At 37.0% G+C, this 22,390-nt stretch overlaps 1 protein-coding gene across 1 annotated transcript; it reads left to right on the top strand.

The window, feature by feature from the left end:
- Positions 1–1,280: 1,280 nt before the first annotated feature.
- Positions 1,281–3,170, top strand: LOC145088511 (uncharacterized). Its single transcript, XM_079026884.1, has 3 exons — positions 1,281–1,727; positions 2,610–2,657; positions 2,789–3,170. The coding sequence occupies exons 1-3, from the start codon at positions 1,374–1,376 to the stop codon at positions 2,939–2,941; spliced, it is 555 nt and encodes a 184-aa protein (XP_078883010.1). The 5' UTR covers positions 1,281–1,373; the 3' UTR covers positions 2,942–3,170.
- The last annotated feature ends 19,220 nt before the right edge of the window (positions 3,171–22,390 follow it).

Here is a 22,390-nt window from a genome sequence, read left to right as displayed (position 1 = left end):
CAAATATTGTTGACAAAATGCATATCAAAATCTATTTGCACGATGCTTAAAGATCATAGCAAATGAAAAACAACTATCTATGGCTTTACAATGTTTCTAATCAGGAAAACATGAAAACTTATATTAGATTATAAACATAGATTAATGTTAGGAAGATGTATTTATGTTTGGTTATTAAAACAATATAAGATACCGAGTCAACTTAGATTGTCATTCTTCACCTGTTACATTCTTCAATCATTATGCAAATAGATTTTCATATACATTTCGCTAGCAAAAATTAAACAAAATAGTCTTTCTTTTTGTTTCAAACAAATCAATGTTTTATTTAAGTTCTAATTCCAAAAAAACTATTAAAACGCTATAAACAACAACAAATCAATGTTTTATTTAAGTTCTAATTCCAAAATAACTATTAAAACGCTATAAACAACAACAAAAAATGGATATATATATATATATATATATATATATATATATATATATATATATTATACAGATGCCCACTTTGCCCCCTAATGCTCCCTATGTCTGTAATATAATTATATTACTTTGAGACTTAATTTTTATATCCATTTGAATCAACTTTTTTGTTTTGACTCATAATTCTCATTTTTTTGTTGTTGTTTATAGCGTTTTAATAGTTTTTTTGGAATTAAAACTTAAATAAAACATTGATTTGTTCGAAACAAAAAGAAAGACTATTGTGTTTAATTTTTGTTAGCGAAATGTATATGAAAATCTATTTGCATAATGATTGAAGAATGTAACAGGCGAATGACAATCTAAGTTGACTTGGTATCTTATATTGTTTTAAGAACCTTTTATTTATTTATTTATTTAAAAATAAAAAACTTATAATAACAGAAGAGACTCTTTATCTCTAACTCGTTACATCAAGACTGACCATAATTACACATCATATCAAAACATGAAAATAGAAGTTAGATTCCAAAATAATTGTGTGAGGGTCAAAAAATCGATTTTTTGGAAAAAGAAAATTTGATAAATTGTATAATTAGAATATTACGCGTAAACTTGTTAAAAGTTTAATAAAATACTAATAATGTCTTTTAAAAGAATATTAAAGTTGAATTTGAAAAGAAAAGAAAAAACAATATATAATATCTTATATCAATCCTTTCAGAAAAAATAATGCACCTATAGTTTTAATATATAAAAATCACGATCTTGAGAAAATATTCAAGTAAAGTCTTGGACCCACATCACATAAAAATATTCATTCACTCAATTCAGTTCACAGTTCCTATAAATGCCTTTTTCCCTTCCCAGCGTCACCATTATTCCACTCTTCATATCTCCTTATCAGTTGCCTCTAACCGTGAAGATTGAACAAGATACAAACAGCTCACATGATGAACCAACGATGGGTAGCCGCGGCGTTTACCAGCGACGCTCTAGTGGCGGAGCTTTTATTGCGTCTAAAACAATCTGCCTCATCACACGTTTCACCACCGCCGACTACATCAACAACAACCGCCACCACCACAGCGTCGTTGAATCCAGTCGGATGGGGCGATCGTAAATCTCGCTCGAAACCACCGAGCACCGCCGCCTTCTCCGTTACCAACGGATTCGGGAAAGGACAACAGAGGAGCCCTAGCACGCCGCTGTCCTGGAGCAACGGAGGTGCTCCGTCTACGAGCGACGGTTGTGATGAGTCCAGTCGCCCGTCAGATCTCTCCTCCGGAGATAGATACGTCAAGGTTTGTATCTCTTACCTATAACTAGTTTTCCGTCGACCGGATCTGTCGGACCTGGTCGTCGGCCGGCGTATTGATGGATTTACGACGTATCAGTTGGCAAAACATACAAACATATGCAATGGTTTATTACCATTCTGCCCTTTGTGGACTTTTATCATCTATTCATCTTCCATCTTCTATCTTCGTCCTCTTTTCAACTTTTTCGGTCTGTTGTCAGTTGACGATAACACCCCAAATATTCATATGTGCAAACGAGGGCTTTTCAGTCAATTCATATATAAATGGGTAGATCGGATCCTGTTTGGCCAGTAGTGTATAGATTCGATTTCGCGTCTCATACTTTCCTTAATTTATTTTCCCAGTTACCCATGAATTTACCCGAGGACAAGTATTTTCGAGGGTACATTGGTAAAAAGAACATTATAGTTTCTTTATCTGAGAGGGTAAATTTTTTATAAACTTCCAGCATGCATAAAGCTTCTTAAAGACAAAAGTGACATTTTTTCGTGGACGAAATTACCCCTGAAGTGTTCCTGGATTTGGATCCTATGCGGCTATACCTTGTATGTAAACCGTGTAGAGTTAGGATAGTAGGTGTTTTCGTATCAAGAATTGAAGGGTATTATCGTCTTTTGATTTACTTACTAAATTTGGATTTTGGAAATTCGTATTCTGTGAGTGGGGCCACTTTTACTTATGTTCCTTTTCTTGTTGGTTGGGATGTAATCAATAACAACGTGTTTCCATTTTTGTTACGGTGAGGCTTTCGGGTATCGACTTTGGATAATCCGATTTCAAAATCTTAGATTAATTAGGAAAGTTTTAAAAATAAATAAAATAAAATAAAAGACATATACTAATATCCTCAAATGAAATTTGCAGGTTGAAAGTTCAACAACTCATATGGACAATAAATCAAGAAAAAGAAAGGTTTGCTTTCTATTTTTAGTTTTTCTTTTTGTTGTAAAGAGTAACTTTGTATTGTGACATGGTGAAGAGTTGTAATTTGATGTTTTTTTTGTTCAAATTTAATAATTGAAATGTTTCATTGGCTTTTGTAGAATGATTTGCATAGAGTCCCCAAAAAGGAGGTTGGCCAATTTATTCAGGTGTCTGGTAAAGTTGAATCAGAAATAGAGATCCGGAAGAGGCAGTTTGTTTTGCCAGATCTAAATGAGACACCGGTGGCCTGCGAAGAATTGGCTGGACTGTGAAAAACTACTTTGTGTAAATATATATAATATGAAACAATGAGAAATGTTGGGATAAACTCCCACCAACGGGTCAAGGCGATAAACTTAGACTTTGTTTGGCGTGTATAAGCTAGTTTATGTTCCGAGCTTATTGCAATATAGTGTTTGCTTAGATCATTAAAGTAGTTTATAAGCTAGTTTCTTAAAAATATTTGATATATGCTTATATGCATTACCCTTATTATTTGGATGAGACTTGATAATTCTTTCAAAGGGTCATTTGCCCATCAAACTTATTGTGTTTGTTTTGAAAAGTCACCAAGCTTTTTTTTGTCACGTTAAGGTAATGAACTTATATTTTTCTGTTTTAAAAGACCTTTATGTAACTTGATATCGGGCTCAAAGGTAATGTACATATCATGAAAGAAAATGTCGGTGTCGGGTTATTTAATGAAATGGCCATGTGTATACATTTATTTTGAATTGTTTTAAATAAGCCGATTGTGTTCTTCAATCCCCTCCTCATTGAAGAAACCCTTGCTCCCACCATAGTAACTGTAGATCGATGACTATATTCTTCTTAATAAAAGTTCATTTCCAAGGTGTCTTCATCAACAAACCTTTTTTGTTATTCTCATGGTATTCATCATATGTTTGAGAATATTCATTTCTAATAAGTTAATGTCGATCAATGGTTTGTTTTATATAATAAAATTTTAACTGAAGTACATGGTTATGTAGAATGAAAAACAATGTTTAAATTAAACACCTTAAGCGTTGATTATAAGATTGATCACCGAAGTTATTAGAAACTGTCAATTTTGTCACAAATTTTAAAACATGTTAAATTAAACTATTGATGCATAATTTTGGTTTCATTTGTTGATCGTTACATGTGATAGTAGGTTACATAAGTAATGCCACATAGACAATTTTTGATCCAACTCTATCGGACATGTTATGTAGGCAAATTTTGATCAAACTCTATCTAAATGGCCTTACATGGCATCAATATGGAATTTAAATACATATATTTTACTTATTTTAAGTTTAATTTAGCATTAGTGTGGAATTTAAATCCAATCAATAGCTACCTTTATATAAAGATATGATATGATAAGAATTAAACCAATCAAAATAACAAAACTATATATATGGGGACATGTACTCCTAGTAAACTCACATGAACATGTTTTTCAATCACCGCCTGTGGATTTCAAACATGGGTTACTAAAAGACCAAAATACTCTTACAAGGTCACACCATAACTTAGGTTAAATAACCGTTTTCCTAACATATATTCATCATATAAGGACCAATGAAGGTGATATGAAGCGAAAAAAACGCAAGAGTTATGAAAACACGACATATGTGGGACAGGAGAACACACAACCCATGTGTTTGAAGCCTTCATAAAACACATGGTTTGTATACACCTTGCACACAACCCAGAAGTTGCAAGTTTTCCTATTATACCATTGTACTTTTCCTAGGTGCTTTAGGTCCTTTTTTATATCAACTTATACCAACTTTTGTGGACTAATTACATTATTACAATGATGAATTAACTTCATCGTTCCCCACACTTAACCTATTAAGTTCATTAAATCAAGTCTCAAAGTCTTTATGTTATCCAAAACTCCAACTAAAAGGGCTATTATCTTATGGACCTCTTTTGCACGTATATCCATAAGTGGTAAAAGTAATTAATCTAATCCATCTAATAATCATATAATAAGTCAAAAACATATATATATATATATATATATATAATTCACCTCAAGTGAGTGTAGATCCTTAATTACAACTAATGAAGCATCTATTCCTATCCCATGGTTCTCAAATTGTCCAAACACAACAATACCTTGATAATCACTTTCGATCCATGAAGTTTTCCTTGATTTGTGAGTATGACCATTTTCTTATGAATACATTTGAATTCCACTGATATAGGTTTACATGTAAGGGTTGTTTGTACTATTGTTAAACAAGTCAAGCCTTGGAATGACTGGTTAATTCCCACGTTTAAAACCCTAGATTTTCACATCTAATGAGTTATAACACCCATCTTAGGATTTGTAACATCCAAAGACCAGGTATAGCTTATAAAACCTTGTTCTTTTGGTAATTGTCAAGTTTGGCCCTTATGTGAGAAAAGGTGGTAAATGAGTACGCGGGGCGTACGCGTGTGTACGCTCAGCGTACTCATGTGCTTGTTTTTTATGCAGACGCCACCTAATACGTTGGGTGTACTAGGACTAGAGTGAAAACCCTAATTTAGGGTGTGTCCCTATTTAAAGAACATGACGGCCTCATTCTGGCCACCATTCCCAAACATCAACCCTCTCAAACCCTAATTTCTCGTCCCTTAAGCTTGTGTGTCTATCTGTGAGCTATTAAGTGTTCTTGTGGTTTCTTTGGAGTGAAGAAGGAGATTTGGAGAGGAAGGAATGGGAGTCCAAGCTTTGGATCTGAGCTTATCTGTGGATGGAGTTTCAATTAGAGGTATAAAGCTCAAAGCTTTCTCACCCTTTTAATTTGTGCGTCATTTTAGTTCATTTTAAGGTTTTGGTCCCAAAGTTGGATGCTTTATGAGATATTGAGCTCCAGAGTTTATTATCAGCTCCTTTGAGTGTTTTTAGTGGTGTAGAGTCATAAAAATCGAGACTTGGACATTTAAACCAAACAATGCAAGAGATATGAGCATTTTTTAGAATAGAGAGTGAGACTTTTGGTGTTTGTGACTTTGTCAGCCATGCAAATGCTTAAAGTCACAAACTTTATGGAGTATGAGCCTTTAGGGAGTCTAGATCTGAGATTTGAGCTTAGATCTAACGGATTAAGACCAAATGAGTAAGAAGAGAAAAACTGGGACGTACGTTGAGCGTAATCCCAGTACGTGCAGCGTAGGGTCGAGAATCGCCGATGCATGCATGGCAATGGAGTACACCTAACGTAGATGGCTGGTAAGCACGGCGTACGCGCTGTCGTTGACTTTTTAGTTGACTTTTAGGGTTTGGTCAATTTGTGGACTATTGAGGCCATGGAAGGGTAAAATGGTCTTTTATCATTATGTGGGTTTGTAGAAGGGTTTAGTCTAGCTTCTTTTAGAGTTGTTATTAATTAGAGATAATTATTGTATGTATGAGGTGGAGGCTAGACCGATGATTTGAGTTCGAGGTTATTCTATTTCTTACGAGGTGAGTCTTCTTACTATACTTACCTTAAGTGGTAATTTTGTGTGACAGGAGGGTCTTGTATGCTTATATTGAGTATTGTTGTATCTTGCATTATGTCTTTGTGATTTATGTTGAGTATTATTCTGAGCTTGCTGAGTTGGGACCAGAGGGTCCACTCGAGTTGTGGGAACGGATGGTTGCACTAAGACACATTGGTCGGAGGGTCTTATTGAGCATAGCCATGAGAGGCTAATTTGATGTGTGTGGTATTTTGGGGAACTCACTAAGCTTCGTGCTTACCGTGTTATGTGCTATGTGTTTTAGGTACTTCTCAGGATCACGGGAAGGCATCGGTTTGATTGTACACACACGAGTTGGAGATATGTTTTTGGAGGATCCTGGATTGTGTTTTAAACAATTAATGAACATGTGCTTTTGATAACTTGATATTGGGTGATTTTTATGGTTGTGATAATGAGATTAATGTGAATTTTTAAATGAAAATTTTGTTTGAAAATTTACGGTGTTACAAGATTAATGCATTAAATTCACCATATGATCATAAAATTCAAGAAATTACTTGCTTATCAATTTTATTACTCAAAACTAGGGTCCATGATGATGGGTTTTGAGCATTACATCATTCATATGGTGTACATGCAACCCTAAAGCTTTGGATCTAGGTTTTCCTCAAGTTATACATGCAAACAATCTTCCAAAGCATAAACCCTAATCTAACATGTATAAGAACGAAATTCATATGTAAATAAGGGTTTGGAATCTTACCTTAATTGTTATGTAGCAACAACAAGAACAATCCACAAAGTCCTTGACTCTTGGTAGCTTAGTGCCCCAAGTGTTACACCTCTAATGGAGTCACAAACACCACTGGCAACAAAGAAGAATATGAGAGAGAGGAATAGCCTTCAAAAACGTCTAGGACTCTCCAAGAAATCATTGGGACATTTTTGGGAGCCTTTGGGGTTCCTTTTATAGTTGGGGCGTCTAGGGTTATCAACTTGGAAACCCTAATTCCCTTGCTTAGGCCCTAAGCAACATATGGACTCCTTAATGTACAAGCCTTGGACGAAATCTTTATGGACTCTCATAGAGATTTCGTCCACCTTATACCAATAAGGTCCATGAGCCCCAACTATAAATATTACTGATTTACATAATCAGTCCCCGTTAATTTAATCAGTCTCTTTTGATCACCAAATTAATTTATGATCAATACTAATTAAATAATATGATTTCTCAATTAATATATTATTCTTATAATACATTAATAAATCATAATAAATCCTCTTTCTCCATAATTCATCCTATTAGTTGCTAAGGTGAAGGCAGCCTAAAAGGACAATGCTCATAATCGGGCCAAGTACATACCAAAATAGTTATGGGCTTAGACACCTAATCCAATAGTCTCCCACTTGGATAAGTCTAATAACTATTTTGCAAGCATGACTTCAGAACCTGATTAGCAATCGTAGCTTTCAAAAGCCGTTGTCAAACTCTGATCTTATTAGCAATGTGTCCTTTAGATAAGGGATCATATATTTATCCATTCTAGATATCGTATAGACATGAGACATGGATTTTAATCATTCTCTCTGTCTATGTGTTGTTTCCCGATTCCCGATTTATGACGACTGACAACAGACTACAATTGAACACGTCAACTTAGTTCAGGCTTGGCCAAGCGCTTAGGGTGTCATCACTAAATCATCGAGGGGCCCACATATATCACTTTTATCCCTATTAGGTAAAAGGAACGGATAGACTTGTAAACTACAACTCACATGTTTTATAACACCAAGTTACTGGTGCGTTTACATATGTCAATGTGCAACCGACTTGTAAACTACAACTCACATGTCTCCGTTTCAAGAATATAAGATATTATCGTCTCACAATCACCTGTGATAAAATCCATGAAGTGATTCATGTGAGCGTGGGTTTAATCCAATACTCAAATCTTATTTCATGAGCACTCATGAACACTGCAGCAGACTTTTGCTATGTCTAAAACGCTTCAGACAATCTACAGTCGAATTCATGACAGTCTTGCCTCAATACCTACTTCCAAAGTGAAACACAAGAATAATTGAATCCAATATGGCCTCAAGACTTTGAGTATAAATAAAACACCTTTTATTTAATCACCATATCGATTACACATTAATCATTGTATAATGTTTCGGATAATCAACTTAATACTTGAATTGAAAAACAATAGTTATCCCATGCTCAAAGCATGCATACTATGTTTACCTATGGTCCTTACTTTATGAAATAGATCAACTGAACACATTTCCAATGATGCTCATTTCACAATTCCTAATCCAAATTCTTGCTATGTGTTAGATTCTAACATTTTACGCAATGATCATTTTGCAACGACATAACACCAAAGTCACAAGGACTTTGCCAATGAAATTACAAAGTGATCTATTGGAGATTGTTACAAGACAACTCCATAGACATGAAGTCTCAAATTCAAAGTACATTCCTTTGAATATCCTTCTTGCAGAAAAGTTTCTAATCTACATAAATTCTTAATATCCAACTCCCATTATGGAAACATTTCCATATTTGCGACATGACAACTCATTCTAAATAGAATCATATTTATTCATAATAATGTAGATATGTTCCATCCAATACTATACTTCCAACTGCCCACAAGTGACCAATCCTTGGCGAACCTTAGATTATACTTGATAGTTGTTTAATTTACTTTAGTCATATCTGATTCTTGTCCTTTTCCCTCTTAACACCCTATGCATTTGGAATAGACAGAACGGTTGAATATTACAGCATATGCAATCGATCATATACCCGAAGCGTATGGATTGCGATATATAATGTCTTACATAAAGACATGGTACTTTCCCAGTCTCTTGCTATGATATTTCCATATATATAGAATTTCCTTATGTTGAACCTTTTCAACATAACATTCATATATGTCATTTGACTAAATTTGATTAAAATTTCTTGATCTAAGCTTTTAGATTTGAAATGAAGTATAATATTATCTCCCTTAATTGTAGCACAACAACTTTTCAACATCTGCGACTTTGCAAATTGAAACTCTTGTTTTCTATAATTAATATTGCTAACACATAATAATCATGCTCCCACTAACATGATAATTATATCCTTATCAGCATAACACTTATGCTCCCACTGGCTTTGACATGTACTTAGAAAACAAATGGACTTCTAGAAATCAATGCTTATTGACTTTCTTACTAACAGTTCATATTTTGATACGAAACGCTTCGATTACCTTACTTGTTATGTAGCAATAACAAGAACAATCCACAAAGTCCTCGACTCTTGAAAGCTTAGTGCCCCAAGTGTTGCACATCCAATGGAGTCACAACACCACTATCAACAAAGAAGAATATGAGAGAGAGGAATAGCCTTCAAAAATTTCTAAGACTCTCCAAGAAATCATTGGGATGTTTTTAGGAGCCTTTGGGGTTCCTTTTATAGTTGAGGCTTCTTGGGTTATCAACTTGGAAACCCTAATTCTCTTGCTTAGGCCCTAAGCAACATATGGACTCCTTAATGGACAAGCCTTGGATGAAATATTTATGGACTCTCATAGAGATTTTGTCCACCCTATATCGATAAGGTCCATGAGCCCAAACTATAAATATTGCTGATTTACATAATCAGTCCCCGTTAATTTAATCAGTCTCTTTTGATCACCAAATTAATTCCAAATCAATTTCTGATCAATACTAATTAATTAATATGATTTCTCAATTAATATATTATTCTTATAATACATTAGTAAATCATAATAAATCCTCTTTCTCCATAATTCATCCTATTAGTTGCTAAGGTGAAGGCAACCCAAAAGGACCATGCTCTTAATCGGGTCAAGTACATACCAAAATAGTTATGGGCTTAGACACCTAATCCAATAGGTTCATGCATGGATGGATGGGAGTGACGAAGCTCCCATTTTAAGACTATACATTCTCAAAAAACATCTAGAAATGGCACTCAAAAGGTATGGAGCAGCTCATACCTATAACGACCAAGGTTAAGGGACAAAAAGTATAAAAACCCATGAGTTAACTAGATCTATCAAAAAGAACATCATGATGAAATCTTTATACCTACATGATGTGGATGATGAAGTGTAAAGTTTGGATCTACAAAACTTGGACCCCACAAATGCTTCTCCAATGTATTCCTTCTTCAAACACATAAAGACTTCAAAACTCACACAAGGTGGCTAGCTTTTCGAGGTCACTGAATATGAGGGTGGAGGATGAGTATGGGGATCCTCTCAAGGGATTAAAGCCTTTTAAATAGGGCTCATAGCCCCTCAATTAGGGTTTAGGTCCATCACTACTACGCCCTGCGTAGAACATTAAACCCTCGCATGGACACTTTGACCAACGCCCAGCATATCACCAAGATGTAGAAAGCAAGTGGCTGTCATTGACCAAGGTCAACATGCCACCACAACGCGGTTTACACATTAGATTAAAGGCTTTCAAGCCCATTATTCTTGTCATTTTACACCCCCAAGCCCATAGGAGCGGAGCTCTACTTATTTTGAGGATGAACGTCGATTAAAAGGCTATCAAGGGTGTTTATGTGTAACGTCTCCAAAATTAAGGGTAAAAATTTCAATTTTAATATAGCAAAAACATTGATACCATTTATTTCAAACATTTCAACCATCATTAAGTAAAACGTTTATCAACTTTCATCCCAAATCATTCATTGCAGAAATCATAGGTGTGTGCACTGCGATCAATCCGAGCTCTTCATTTCCAAATCGATGATACCCGAAACCAAAACTGCAAACCGTAAGCACAAAGCTTAGTGAGTCCCCCAAAGCATACCCCACACACCCAATCCACATAACACATATCCTGTTAGCTATAAAAGTTACATGTATCACATAAGCCATGCATACATAAAACATAGCAAAGCCATGGGCTACCCCACATGGTCTTTACCTAGGACTGTCATGGGTTTCCCCACATGGTCTTACATCCAATGCCACAGGCTCCCCCCATGGTCTTCCATGCAAGTATCACAAAGACAACTAGCATAACACATATCATATAATCACTAGCATACCACTTAGCATAACCTAACTATCATACCACATATATGTCTTCCATGCAAGTATCACAAAGACAACTAGCATAACACATATCATATAATCACTAGCATATCACTTAGCATAAGCTAACTATCATACCACATATCTTTACTACAGCCAGTGTGACACGTAACATAAAATGGGCCGACCTTGGTGCCTTAGACCCATTGGTATGGTGAGAAGACTCACCTCGCACTACAGAAGGTTCCCGCATGAATTCCTTAGTTGCTGCCCCGCCAGCTTCCCGAGCTGTCACTTCATCAAACAATATACTCAATTAGCAATTGGGTCCCATACCATAATCCTTAATCCATGCATGGGGTAATATGACCATCTTTCCCCTGGCCCAGTATGATCCAAACTAAGTCCCAAACCCAAAACAAATGTCCAACACTAAGTGGACTTTCCCAACCCACTAGTGGCCCACTAATGGCCCAATTTGCTCAATTGGGCCTAATATCTCTAATGGGCCTTACCCTAAGCCCAAACATATCCTTGGCCCAATACATCTGACTTTTGATGGTCCACTAAGGCCCAAAGGCCCAAGGTCCACTACATGGCCCAAACTGAGGCCCAAAACACAATAAGCCCATAACTGATGAGTACACTGGGCGTACTCCTATGTACGCTAAACGTACAGGCCAAATAATGCTTACGTTGGGTGTACCTACACGTACGCTCAGCGTAATCCCCTGTTAAGCAATTTTCCCATTAAGTGCTTAATACTCTACTCCAGAAGCTACAAGCACAGATCCAAGTCCTTTTCAACGTCTTAAACCATAAAGTTGCTTACTTGACGGCTTTGCATGGCCCACATAAGCTCAAACTCAAAAAATGATAATCTACTTCCAAGGAAATGGTCTTAAATCATGCATGAGCCCATTAAGACTACCAAGATGGCAAATTTCTACCTTAAGGACTCATTTAACACTGAGAGTGGCAACTCAAAACCTAAGAATCGGATTTCAACCATAAAGTTCCATCCTTGAGACCAAAATGAACTAAAACTCACAATTGTAGATCTACATGAAAGAGTTGACAAGGTTGAGACTTTATACCTCCAAAAGCTTGCAAAGTTGATGAAGGTTCTGGATCTAGAATCTTGACTCCAACCATAGCTTGATCACCAAGTTCCTTCTTCTTCAAGGTCCAACATAACAAGTCATAACTGATGGGTTTTGGCCATATGAACATTCCTATGTGCACATGCAAACCCTAATGCTTGGATCTAGGTTTCTCTAATTAAACATGCATTGGATCCAAGACTTCTAATGACTAATGGAGTATAAGAACAGTACAAAATCAGAATTAGAAGCATACCTTGAAACACTTGTTTGATCTTCTAGTTCTTGGAGCTTTAGAGTCACAAATGTCACTCCTCTAATGGCTTACAAACACCAACTAGCAAGAGGATGATTTGAGAGAGAGGAGAGGGAATAGAAATCGGCCAGGGTTTCTTTGCTATAGCAGAGGTGCCGATTTCCCTTGCCCCAAGGGTCTATTTATACTTGTAAGGCTTCTAGGGTTTCACCCTTAAACCCTAGTTGGATAATCTTTACTCAAAGCAATCCAAATCCTTTCCAAGATAAGCCCTTGGACGATTTATGGCTTATCCCAAGCCCTAGAAATCGTCCAACCCTATCCAAGAAGGATTTACAGCCCAAAATGTAACTATCAAACAATTGACAGTTTATACCCTCTTATTTAATTAATCTCTTTAAGTCACCAAATTAATTCTAATTAATTTATGACTTATATTAATCAAATAACAATATTATTAGTCCTTATATCATTCTCATAATATATCAATAATATTTATTCTCTCATAATAAATCATCCTGTCAAGTTGCTATGGTGAAGGCAACCCAAAAGGACCATGCACAATCGGATCAAATACTTGTCTAATATAGTTGTAGCCTTAGACACTATTCCAACAGTCTCCCACTTGGATAAGTCTAGTAACTATATGCACAAGTACAACTCGATTTGCAATCGTAGCTCTCAAAAACGTTGTCAAACTCTGATCTAATCAATCTTGTCCTTTAGATAAGGGATCGTACAGTCCTCTGTTAGATATCATGCTGACAATTCTATGGAATAATTTGTCTAGCATTTTGGTTTCTCGATCTCCGATTTATTTGACATAGAACTTAATCGAACACATCAATTCAGTTCTGACCGGGCTCGACACATAAGTCAAATCAAATCATCGAGCGGCTGAGATATCGCTTTTACCCTCTTGGGATAAAAGTAACAGATAAACTTCGACTTATATGCATTTACTTATTCATTAATCAACTATACACAACAATGCGTTTTATAACACCGAGTTACTGATGCGTTTTCGCATAATCAATGTACAACCAATTAACAAATAACAAACCATATATCTAGGTTTTAAGGCTATATGATATTATCGTCTTGCGATCACCCTTTTATATCATATTCCATAAGGTGATTCCAGCAAGCACGGGTTTGTTCCAATGCTCAAAACCAGTTCATAAGCACTCACGAACGTTGCAGCAACCTTTTGCTATGTCTAAAACCATTTAGACAATCTACACACCGATTCATGACAATCTTCATTCATATCTACTTCCAACATATGAACGATTGTGGACAATTTGACTAATTCGATTATTCTTAATAAACTCAATTATTCTGGAAGTCAAAACATGCAAAAAATGAAACAATAGTTAAATAATTAACACAAGACAGTAACATTACTCATAAATAATACTCCTTTATTTAATCATCAAATGTTAATTACATTTATCTTTTACACGTTTCTACTACTATCTAATCTATGCTAATATCATCCTTCAGCCCAATACTCCTAGCATGCTGCAAGTGTTTAACCCTACTCAGTCCCTTCGTAAGCGGATCTGCTGGGTTATCTTCTGATGATATCCTCTTCACTATGAGTTGTCCTTCTTCTACACGATGTCTAATAAAGTGATATTTTCTGTCGATATGTCGAGATCTACCATGATCCCTTGGTTCCTTGGTCAAGGCAACCGCTCCTTCATTATCACAGAAAATTTCCATGGGCTCCTTTATGGCAGGTACTGTTGGATAAGGTGTCTAAGTCCATAACTTATTTGGTATATACTTGACCCGACCCGGCATGGTCCATTTGGGTTGCACTTCACCCGAACAATTTATGGATAATTTTATGAGAGTTATACACATATGTTTATTAATATATTATAAGTTATAATATATTAATATGAAGTTATGTTATTTAATTAGTCTTAGTCTTAAATTAATTATGAATTAATTTAGAGATTAAAAGGAAGACTAATTAGATTATGGGCTATTGGTTTTATATGGTGTGGGCTAACACTCATTTGTTAATGGGCTAGGCTTGGATGGAAGTCCATGGATGATCCATGGAGCTTTTAACCCATGGGTCATTGGAAAAGGAAAGGTCATGGGTTATTAGGGTTTCACCCTAACCATGTACACTATATAAGCATGCTTATGTTGCATGAAATAGCCACTAATGTGTGTGCTTGTGTGTGGCCGAAAATATAAGTGTGTATACACTCTCTCAAAGTTTTCCAAGTGTTTGTGGTGATTTGTGATTCCATTTGAGGCATTCACATTATTGGTGCTTGGCTCTCAAACTCCAAAGAATCAATCTCATCAAAAAGGTATGTAATCTCATCTAACTCTTTTATGTTTAAATGTTCCCCATGCCATGTTAGATAGGTTATGAACCTTGGAAAATTATTATTTTGCATGTATTTAGACAAACATAGATCCAAGGTTTATTAGGGTTGCATGCACACTTAGGAAGTGTTAGATTTCTCAAAACCCAACAGTGGTATCAGAGCCTAGGCTTGCTTGTTTGATACTTGATGCAAAATAGTGAAAAAAGTTGAAATTGTTGCTGTCTGGCTGATGGACTCGCCGAGTCCATGGGGGGACTCATCGAGTTCAAGGCAAAATTCATCCTACTCGTCGAGTAGGTTCGTGCACTCGGCGAGTAGAATGATCAGAATGCAGAATTTCGACTTTTGCTGCTGGAAATGGACTAGAAACATTACCCTAAACTGTTTTGGTGTTTTAAAACTTGTTTTAGTTGGTGTAATGGTTGTTCTAATCCATTTACAATAGCATATATCAAAATTCCATGATTTTTATGTGTTCATATAATTCTTGAAATTTTGATGATCATGTTCATGTTCTTATGAATTTAGAAGATGATAGGAATTATTTGCTGAATTGTTTAGAATTAATTCTTGATCATTTATGTGTTTTAATGGAGTCCCTAATTTGTCCTCAAGTTATGGATATCCAAAGGTCACTTTTCTTTAACACACACATTTAAACACATAAGTTACATGAAAATGAAGAGTCTTCATTTTATGAACCTTTAATTCATAAGTTATGAAATGAAAAGTTTTAGATAGTTACAAAACTTGCCCTCAAGTTTTGGAATTTGTAAAGTTTCACACACTTTAATAAACTTTAATTCCAACCCTTAGAGTTTTAATAGTTAAAATTCAACCCGTATACTATTTATAACATTAATGGTTAATATATATATATATATATATATATATATATATATATATATATATATATATATATATATATGTATAAGAATAAGTCGTTCTACCGTAAGTAGGCCTCATTCACGAAACCGGTCTATAAGGTGGGTATAAGGTTGTTGCCTATAAAATGGCAACTTAATGGGTGTCCACTCTCACCCTCCGCTTACTTGCCTGGTGGAGGGTCGTTAGCCGAACGGGTAGGACAATGACTTTAAATCCTCATTAAAAGTATAATGATTATTATAAAGTAACTAAACCTTTTTAATTCCCAATCTTAGTTATTTTAGGAAAAATGTGAACATGGTGCTAGTCCATGGAATTCACACTTTGTACCTTACCAAGTCGTTGGTGGAGCGTGTGTGGTTAACCGACACACTAACTTGGACTAGTAAGGATCACGAAGGGTCACTTAATGTTTGTCATAGATCAATGGAGCGTGTGTGGTTAACCGGCACATTGATTAGGTGATAATATTAAGGGTACCAAGTGAATTAGCATGGTTATTCACACCTTGTTTTGTGATCCTCGGCATCCCAGTCACAAAACTTGAAGGGCACAATCGAGATTGAAACATGCCATTGAAAAGTTCAATGAATCTCAAAAGAATCTAGGAATTTCAAATCCAATTAAAACCTAATAATTCATTTTGTTTTTCATGGTGGAAATTGGTGAATCGTCATTCACCTACCTTTCAAATATATTATTACTTAGATTACGGCATCCCTCTTCTAAGTATAATATATTGTGATTGGGTCCTAGCCTTAATATTACATTTGGGTGTCTTATTAAGGATTCTATGTATCTAATCTAAACTTGCTTTCTTCTTTCAGATGTCTTCCAACACTAATGCTTCAGGCTCTAACCCAACTGGTTCTTTCTCTCTCATGAATCTTTGTGGGAGGGTCATCTTTGATGGTTCTAACTCCATGGATTGGATTAGGAACATCAGGATGGTTACTCGTTATGAGGACAAGGAATATGTCCTCGATAAGGAGTTAAAAGAGCTTGATGAGTCTACTGCTACTCCTGAGGAGATCGCTGAATTCAGGACACATGAGAGAGATGCTACTAAGGTGGCATGTATCATGATGGCCACGATGACAGCCGAGCTCCAAAAGTCATATGAAGATTTCTACCCTTTTGAGATGCACCAAGACTTGATGGAAAGGTACCATCAGAGTGCTCGTCAGGAGCGGTATGAAATAATCTCCTCCATAATAACTACCCGCATGAAGGACGGTGATTTCGTCACGGCTCACATGCAAAAGATGCAAAGGTATGTGGACCGTTTGTTGAAGCTGAATGTGAACATCCCTGAGGAGTTGGCAATTGACATCATTTTGCACTCCTTACCTTCTTGTTATGACCAATTTCGTATGACATATCATATGAACAAGGAGGAAGTTACCCTCAGCAAGCTTCAAGGACTCTTGAAGACCGCTGAAACCGGTCTTAAGGGCAAGGCGGTTGTTACCTCTACTACTCCTACTCCAACATCTACCCCTGTTTTCGCTATCGGGCAAGGCAAAGGGAAAAATAGGAAGCACCCTTCGAAGGGTACCAAGGGAAAGTCTCTTGAAGGCTCCTCATCGAAGGCCAAGAGCGGTTCTGTCACTCCTTCTGCCATTCCCAAGGATGTTGATTGCTACTATTGCCTGGACAAGGGGCACTGGAAGCGAAACTGCCCTAAGTACTTGTAGGATCTAAAGGATGGGAAAGTGAAACCCACCCATGCAGGTATTTACACTATATTGTCTAATTACTCAACATATTCTAACTCTTGGGTGCTTGATACAGGATGTGGTATTCACATATGTTCTGATTTGCAGGGCCTAAGAAGAAGTGAGGATGTGGAGCATGGGAAGATAAACTTGATCATGGGGAATAGGAAGGCTTCACCTGTTTCCAAGATTGGAGTTTATACTTTGTTGCTTAATAATGGGTTAAAATTAGATTTGAATAAATGTGTGTACTCGTCTGAAATGGCGAGGAATATTATTTCTTTTCATGCTTTGTACAAACAAGGTTTTACCTTTTCGTTTGATAATGAATGTGGTGGTATTAATGCTTTCTTTAAAAATGTGTTTTATTTTAAAGCGTTACCTTGTGATGGTGTGTATGAAACTGTGTCGATTGTAGACAACTTAGGAAATAATGTGTTGTATATTGATTCTTCTACTATCCTAGATAAAGCATCATTGTGGCATTGTCGTCTTGGACATGTAAACAAGAAACGCATAGGCCAACTCCAAAAGAGTGGAGTCTTGGAGTCATTCGACCTTAAATCGGATGATAGTTGTGAATCTTGTCTACTTGGAAAGATGAAAAAATCACCCTTCACTGGAACTTGTGAAAGGGGTGAGGGTTTGTTGGACCTAATACATACTGATGTATGTGGGCCATTCAAAACCGCCACAAGGGATGCTAATCGGTATTATGTGACTTTTATTGATGATTTTAGTAGATATGGGTATGTCTACTTAATCAAACATAAGTCAGAAACCTTTGAAAGGTTTAAGGAATTCAAACAGGAAGTAGAAAATCAATTGGGCAGGAACATTAAGATGCTTCGATCCGATCGAGGTGGTGAGTATCTTAGTACCGAGTTCCTTGACTATCTTAAGGAGTGTGGGATTGTCTCACAATTGACTCCTCCCAGGACACCACAGCTGAATGGTGTAGCTGAGAGGCATAATCGAACCTTGTTGGACATGGTTCGCCTTATGATGAGTCGAGCTTCGCTACCAATCTCTTTTTGGGGGTATGCCTTAGAGACTGCCGCCCATATCCTTAATCTAGTCCCTACAAAGAAGGTTACCAAAACACCTCATGAGATGTGGACTGGGAAGGTTCCCAATTTAGACCACATCAAGATTTGGGGTTGCGAGGCTTTCGTGAGGCATGAAACTCATGATAAGCTCGAACCCCGAAGTGAAAGGTGTATTTTCATTGGCTACCCACAGAAATCTTTTGGTTACCTCTTCTACAAACCCAGTGAGAATGTGGTCTTTGTAGCGAGAAGAGGGGTCTTTCGTGAGAGAGAATTTATAAGCCAAGGAGACAGTGGGAGGCAAATTGATCTTGAAGAAATTCAAGAAGCAATTGGTGAAGGAACCTCAGACACTAGCAATCAACCTGAGGAGGAAACTCCTGTTGAGCAAGCTGACATGTCTGTACCTCCGAGGCGTTCCACACGGGTTAGGAACACACCTTCGTTTTATTATGGCTTTCATATTACTACGGAAGGTGATACATTTATCAGCGATAGTACACTGGTAAATTTGGATGAACCTAGCAGTGTTAAGGAAGCCATGGCAGGCCCGAAGTCTGCTAAATGGAAGGAGGCTATGGACAGCGAGATACAGTCCATGTATGACAATCAAGTTTGGAACTTGGTTGACAATGTACCAGGCCGTAAAACAGTCGGGTGCAAATGGATCTTCAAGAAGAAGACCGACATGGAAGGAAAAGTGCATACTTATAAGGCTCGACTGTTTGCGAAGGGTTTTACTCAGACTCAGGGTATTGATTATGGTGAAACCTTCTCGTCGGTAGCAAAGATTAAGTCTATTAGGGTTATGCTAGCCATTGTTGCATTTCATGATTATGAAATATGGAAAATGGATGTCAAAACCCCTTTCCTTAATGGAAAGTTGGCTGAGGATGTGTACATGAATCAGCCAGAGGGTTTTGTCAGTGCAGAGTACCCTAATAGAGTATGCAAGCTTGAGAAATCCATTTATGGATTAAAACAAGCATCTCGTAGCTGGAATATTTGTTTTGATGAGAAGGTAAAAGAGTTTGGCTTCTCGAGAAGTGAAGATGAGTCTTGCGTGTATGTCAGAGCTAGTGGGAGTATAGTTAGCTTCTTGGTACTGTATGTCGATGACATACTACTTATAGGAAATGACATCCCAACCTTGCAGGAGGTTAAGTCCTGGCTTGGGAAGTGCTTTGCTATGAAGGACCTAGGGGAGGTTGCCTATATCCTAGGGATAAGGATATTAAGAGAAAGGAGTAAAAGACTAATTGGACTTAGTCAGAGTACCTACTTGGATAAGGTGTTGAAAAGGTTCAACATGCAGAATTCCAAGAAAGGAGATTTATCGATCCAAAGCAATGCCAAACTGAGTAAGACTCAGCGTCCGAGTACAGAGGCAGAGATAGCTGAGATGAGCCAATTACCGTATGCTTCCGCTGTTGGCTCGATCATGTATGCTATGACTTGTACCCGCCCTGATGTGGCCTTTTCTTTGAGCATGGTCAGCAGGTATCAGGGGAACCCTGGAAAGGCTCATTGGACCGCGGTAAAGAACATTCTCAAGTACCTGCGGAGGACTAAGGATTGGATCCTTACCCTTGGTGGGAGTGATGACTTGAGAGTATTAGGGTATAGTGATGCTAGTTTTCAGACTGATAGGGATAACTTCCTCTCTCAGTCGGGCTGGGTCTTTACCTTAAATGGAGGGGCAATTTCTTGGAAGAGTTCCAAGAAGGAGACGGTGGCTGATTCGACTTGTGAATCAGAGTATATAGTAGCGAGTGAAGCAGCGAAGGAGGCGATATGGATGAAGAACTTCATCGGAGACCTTGGAGTTGTACCAGCTATTAAAGAACCTATGGAGATTTTCTGTGACAGCAATAGTGCGGTTGCCTTAGCCAAGGAACCAAGAGATCATGGCAGATCCCGACACATTGGCAGAAAATATCACTTCATAAGACACAAGATTGAAGAAGGACTCCTCGTGGCAAAGAGGGTATCATCAGATGAGAATCCTGCAGATCCCCTTACGAAGGGACTAACGAGGGTTAAGCATTTTCAGCATGCGAGGCGCATCGGGCTAAGGGACGATATTAGTTTTACAGATTAGATAGTTTTCCTGAAACTTGTAAAATGTAATCGACATTTGATGATGAATAAAATTTGTGATTTATTTATGAGTAAGGTGTTACTGTCATTGTCAGTTATTTACTATTGTTTCAGTTTTGCATGTTTTGACTTCCAGAATAATTAATTTATTCAAACCGCCACAATCGGTCATACGTCGGAAGTAGGTATGAATCAAGATTGTCATGAATTGAGATTGTAGATGGCTAAAGGTGTTTAGACATGGCAATGGTTGCTGCAACGTTCATGAGTGCTCATAAGTTATGAGTATTGGTATAAACCCACGCTCACTTGTATCACTTCATGGAATTTATCTCGAGTGATCGTGAGACGATAATATCATATAAGTCTTCAAACCTAGAGATATGAGTTGTTACCTATGAGTTGGTTGTGCATTGATTGCATGTAAACGCATCAGTAACTTGATGTTATAAAACGTGTCTTTGTGTACAATTCAACAAGTAGTAGAACAAGCATATGAGTCGAAGTTTATCTATTCCTTCTAGAAATAGAAGCGATATCTGGGCCCCTCGATGATTTTGTGTTGACCCATGTACCGGGCCCAGTCAGAACTAAATTGATGTGTTCAGTAAAGTTCTTTGTCAAACAAATCGGAAATCGAGAAACAACTGCCAGACAATAAGCAAGACATAGTTCCATGTGTTTGTCCGGCTGATATCATGAGAACAGAGGATTATATGATCACTTGTCTTAAAATGGCGCTTCATAGTTCAACAGAGTTTTCGAGAGCTACGATTGCTGGTTGGTTCCTGAAGTTATATAGGCAAATACAGTTATTAGACTTATCCAAGTGGGGTACTGTTGGATAAGGTGTCTAAGTCCATAACTTATTTGGTATATACTTGACCCGACCCGGCATGGTCCATTTGGGTTGCACTTCACCCGAACAATTTATGGATAATTTTATGAGAGTTATACACATATGTTTATTAATATATTATAAGTTATAATATATTAATATGAAGTTATGTTATTTAATTAGTCTTAGTCTTAAATTAATTATGAATTAATTTAGAGATTAAAAGGAAGACTAATTAGATTATGGGCTATTGGTTTTATATGGCGTGGGCTAACACTCATTTGTTAATGGGCTAGGCTTGGATGGAAGTCCATGGATGATCCATGGAGCTTTTAACCCATGGGTCCTTGGAAAAGGAAAGGTCATGGGTTATTAGGGTTTCACCCTAACCATGTACACTATATAAGCATGCTTATGTTGCATGAAATAGCCACTAGTGTGTGTGCTTGTGTGTGGCCGAAAATATAAGTGTGTATACACTCTCTCAAAGTTTTCCAAGTGTTTGTGGTGATTTGTGATTCCATTTGAGGCATTCACATTATTGGTGCTTGGCTCTCAAACTCCAAAGAATCAATCTCATCAAAAAGGTATGTAATCTCATCTAACTCTTTTATGTTTAAATGTTCCCCATGCCATGTTAGATAGGTTATGAACCTTGGAAAATTATTATTTTGCATGTATTTAGACAAACATAGATCCAAGGTTTATTAGGGTTGCATGCACACTTAGGAAGTGTTAGATTGCTCAAAACCCAACAGGTACAACTCCAAGATCACCGATGAAGTTCTTCAACCATATTGCCTCCTTCGACGCTTCGCTCGCTGCAATGTACTCTGATTCGCACGTTGAATCAACTACGGTTTCCTGCTTGGAACTTT

The sequence above is a fragment of the Lactuca serriola genome, chromosome 1 (assembly GCF_051521515.1).
Source record: "Lactuca serriola cultivar US96UC23 chromosome 1, Lser_US96UC23_V15, whole genome shotgun sequence".
Classification (NCBI taxonomy): Eukaryota; Viridiplantae; Streptophyta; class Magnoliopsida; order Asterales; family Asteraceae; genus Lactuca; species Lactuca serriola.
The sequence above is the reverse complement of the archived record's forward strand: the minus strand, read 5'-3'. Positions and strand labels throughout refer to the sequence as shown.

Coding starts and splice junctions, on each gene's coding strand:
- LOC145088511 (XM_079026884.1), top strand. CDS start 1,374: ATGATGAACCAACGATGGGTAGCCGCGGCGTTTACCAGCGACGCTCTA. Junction 1,728..2,609: donor CCGGAGATAGATACGTCAAG/GTTTGTATCTCT, acceptor TGAAATTTGCAG/GTTGAAAGTTCAACAACTCA. Junction 2,658..2,788: donor ATAAATCAAGAAAAAGAAAG/GTTTGCTTTCTA, acceptor TGGCTTTTGTAG/AATGATTTGCATAGAGTCCC.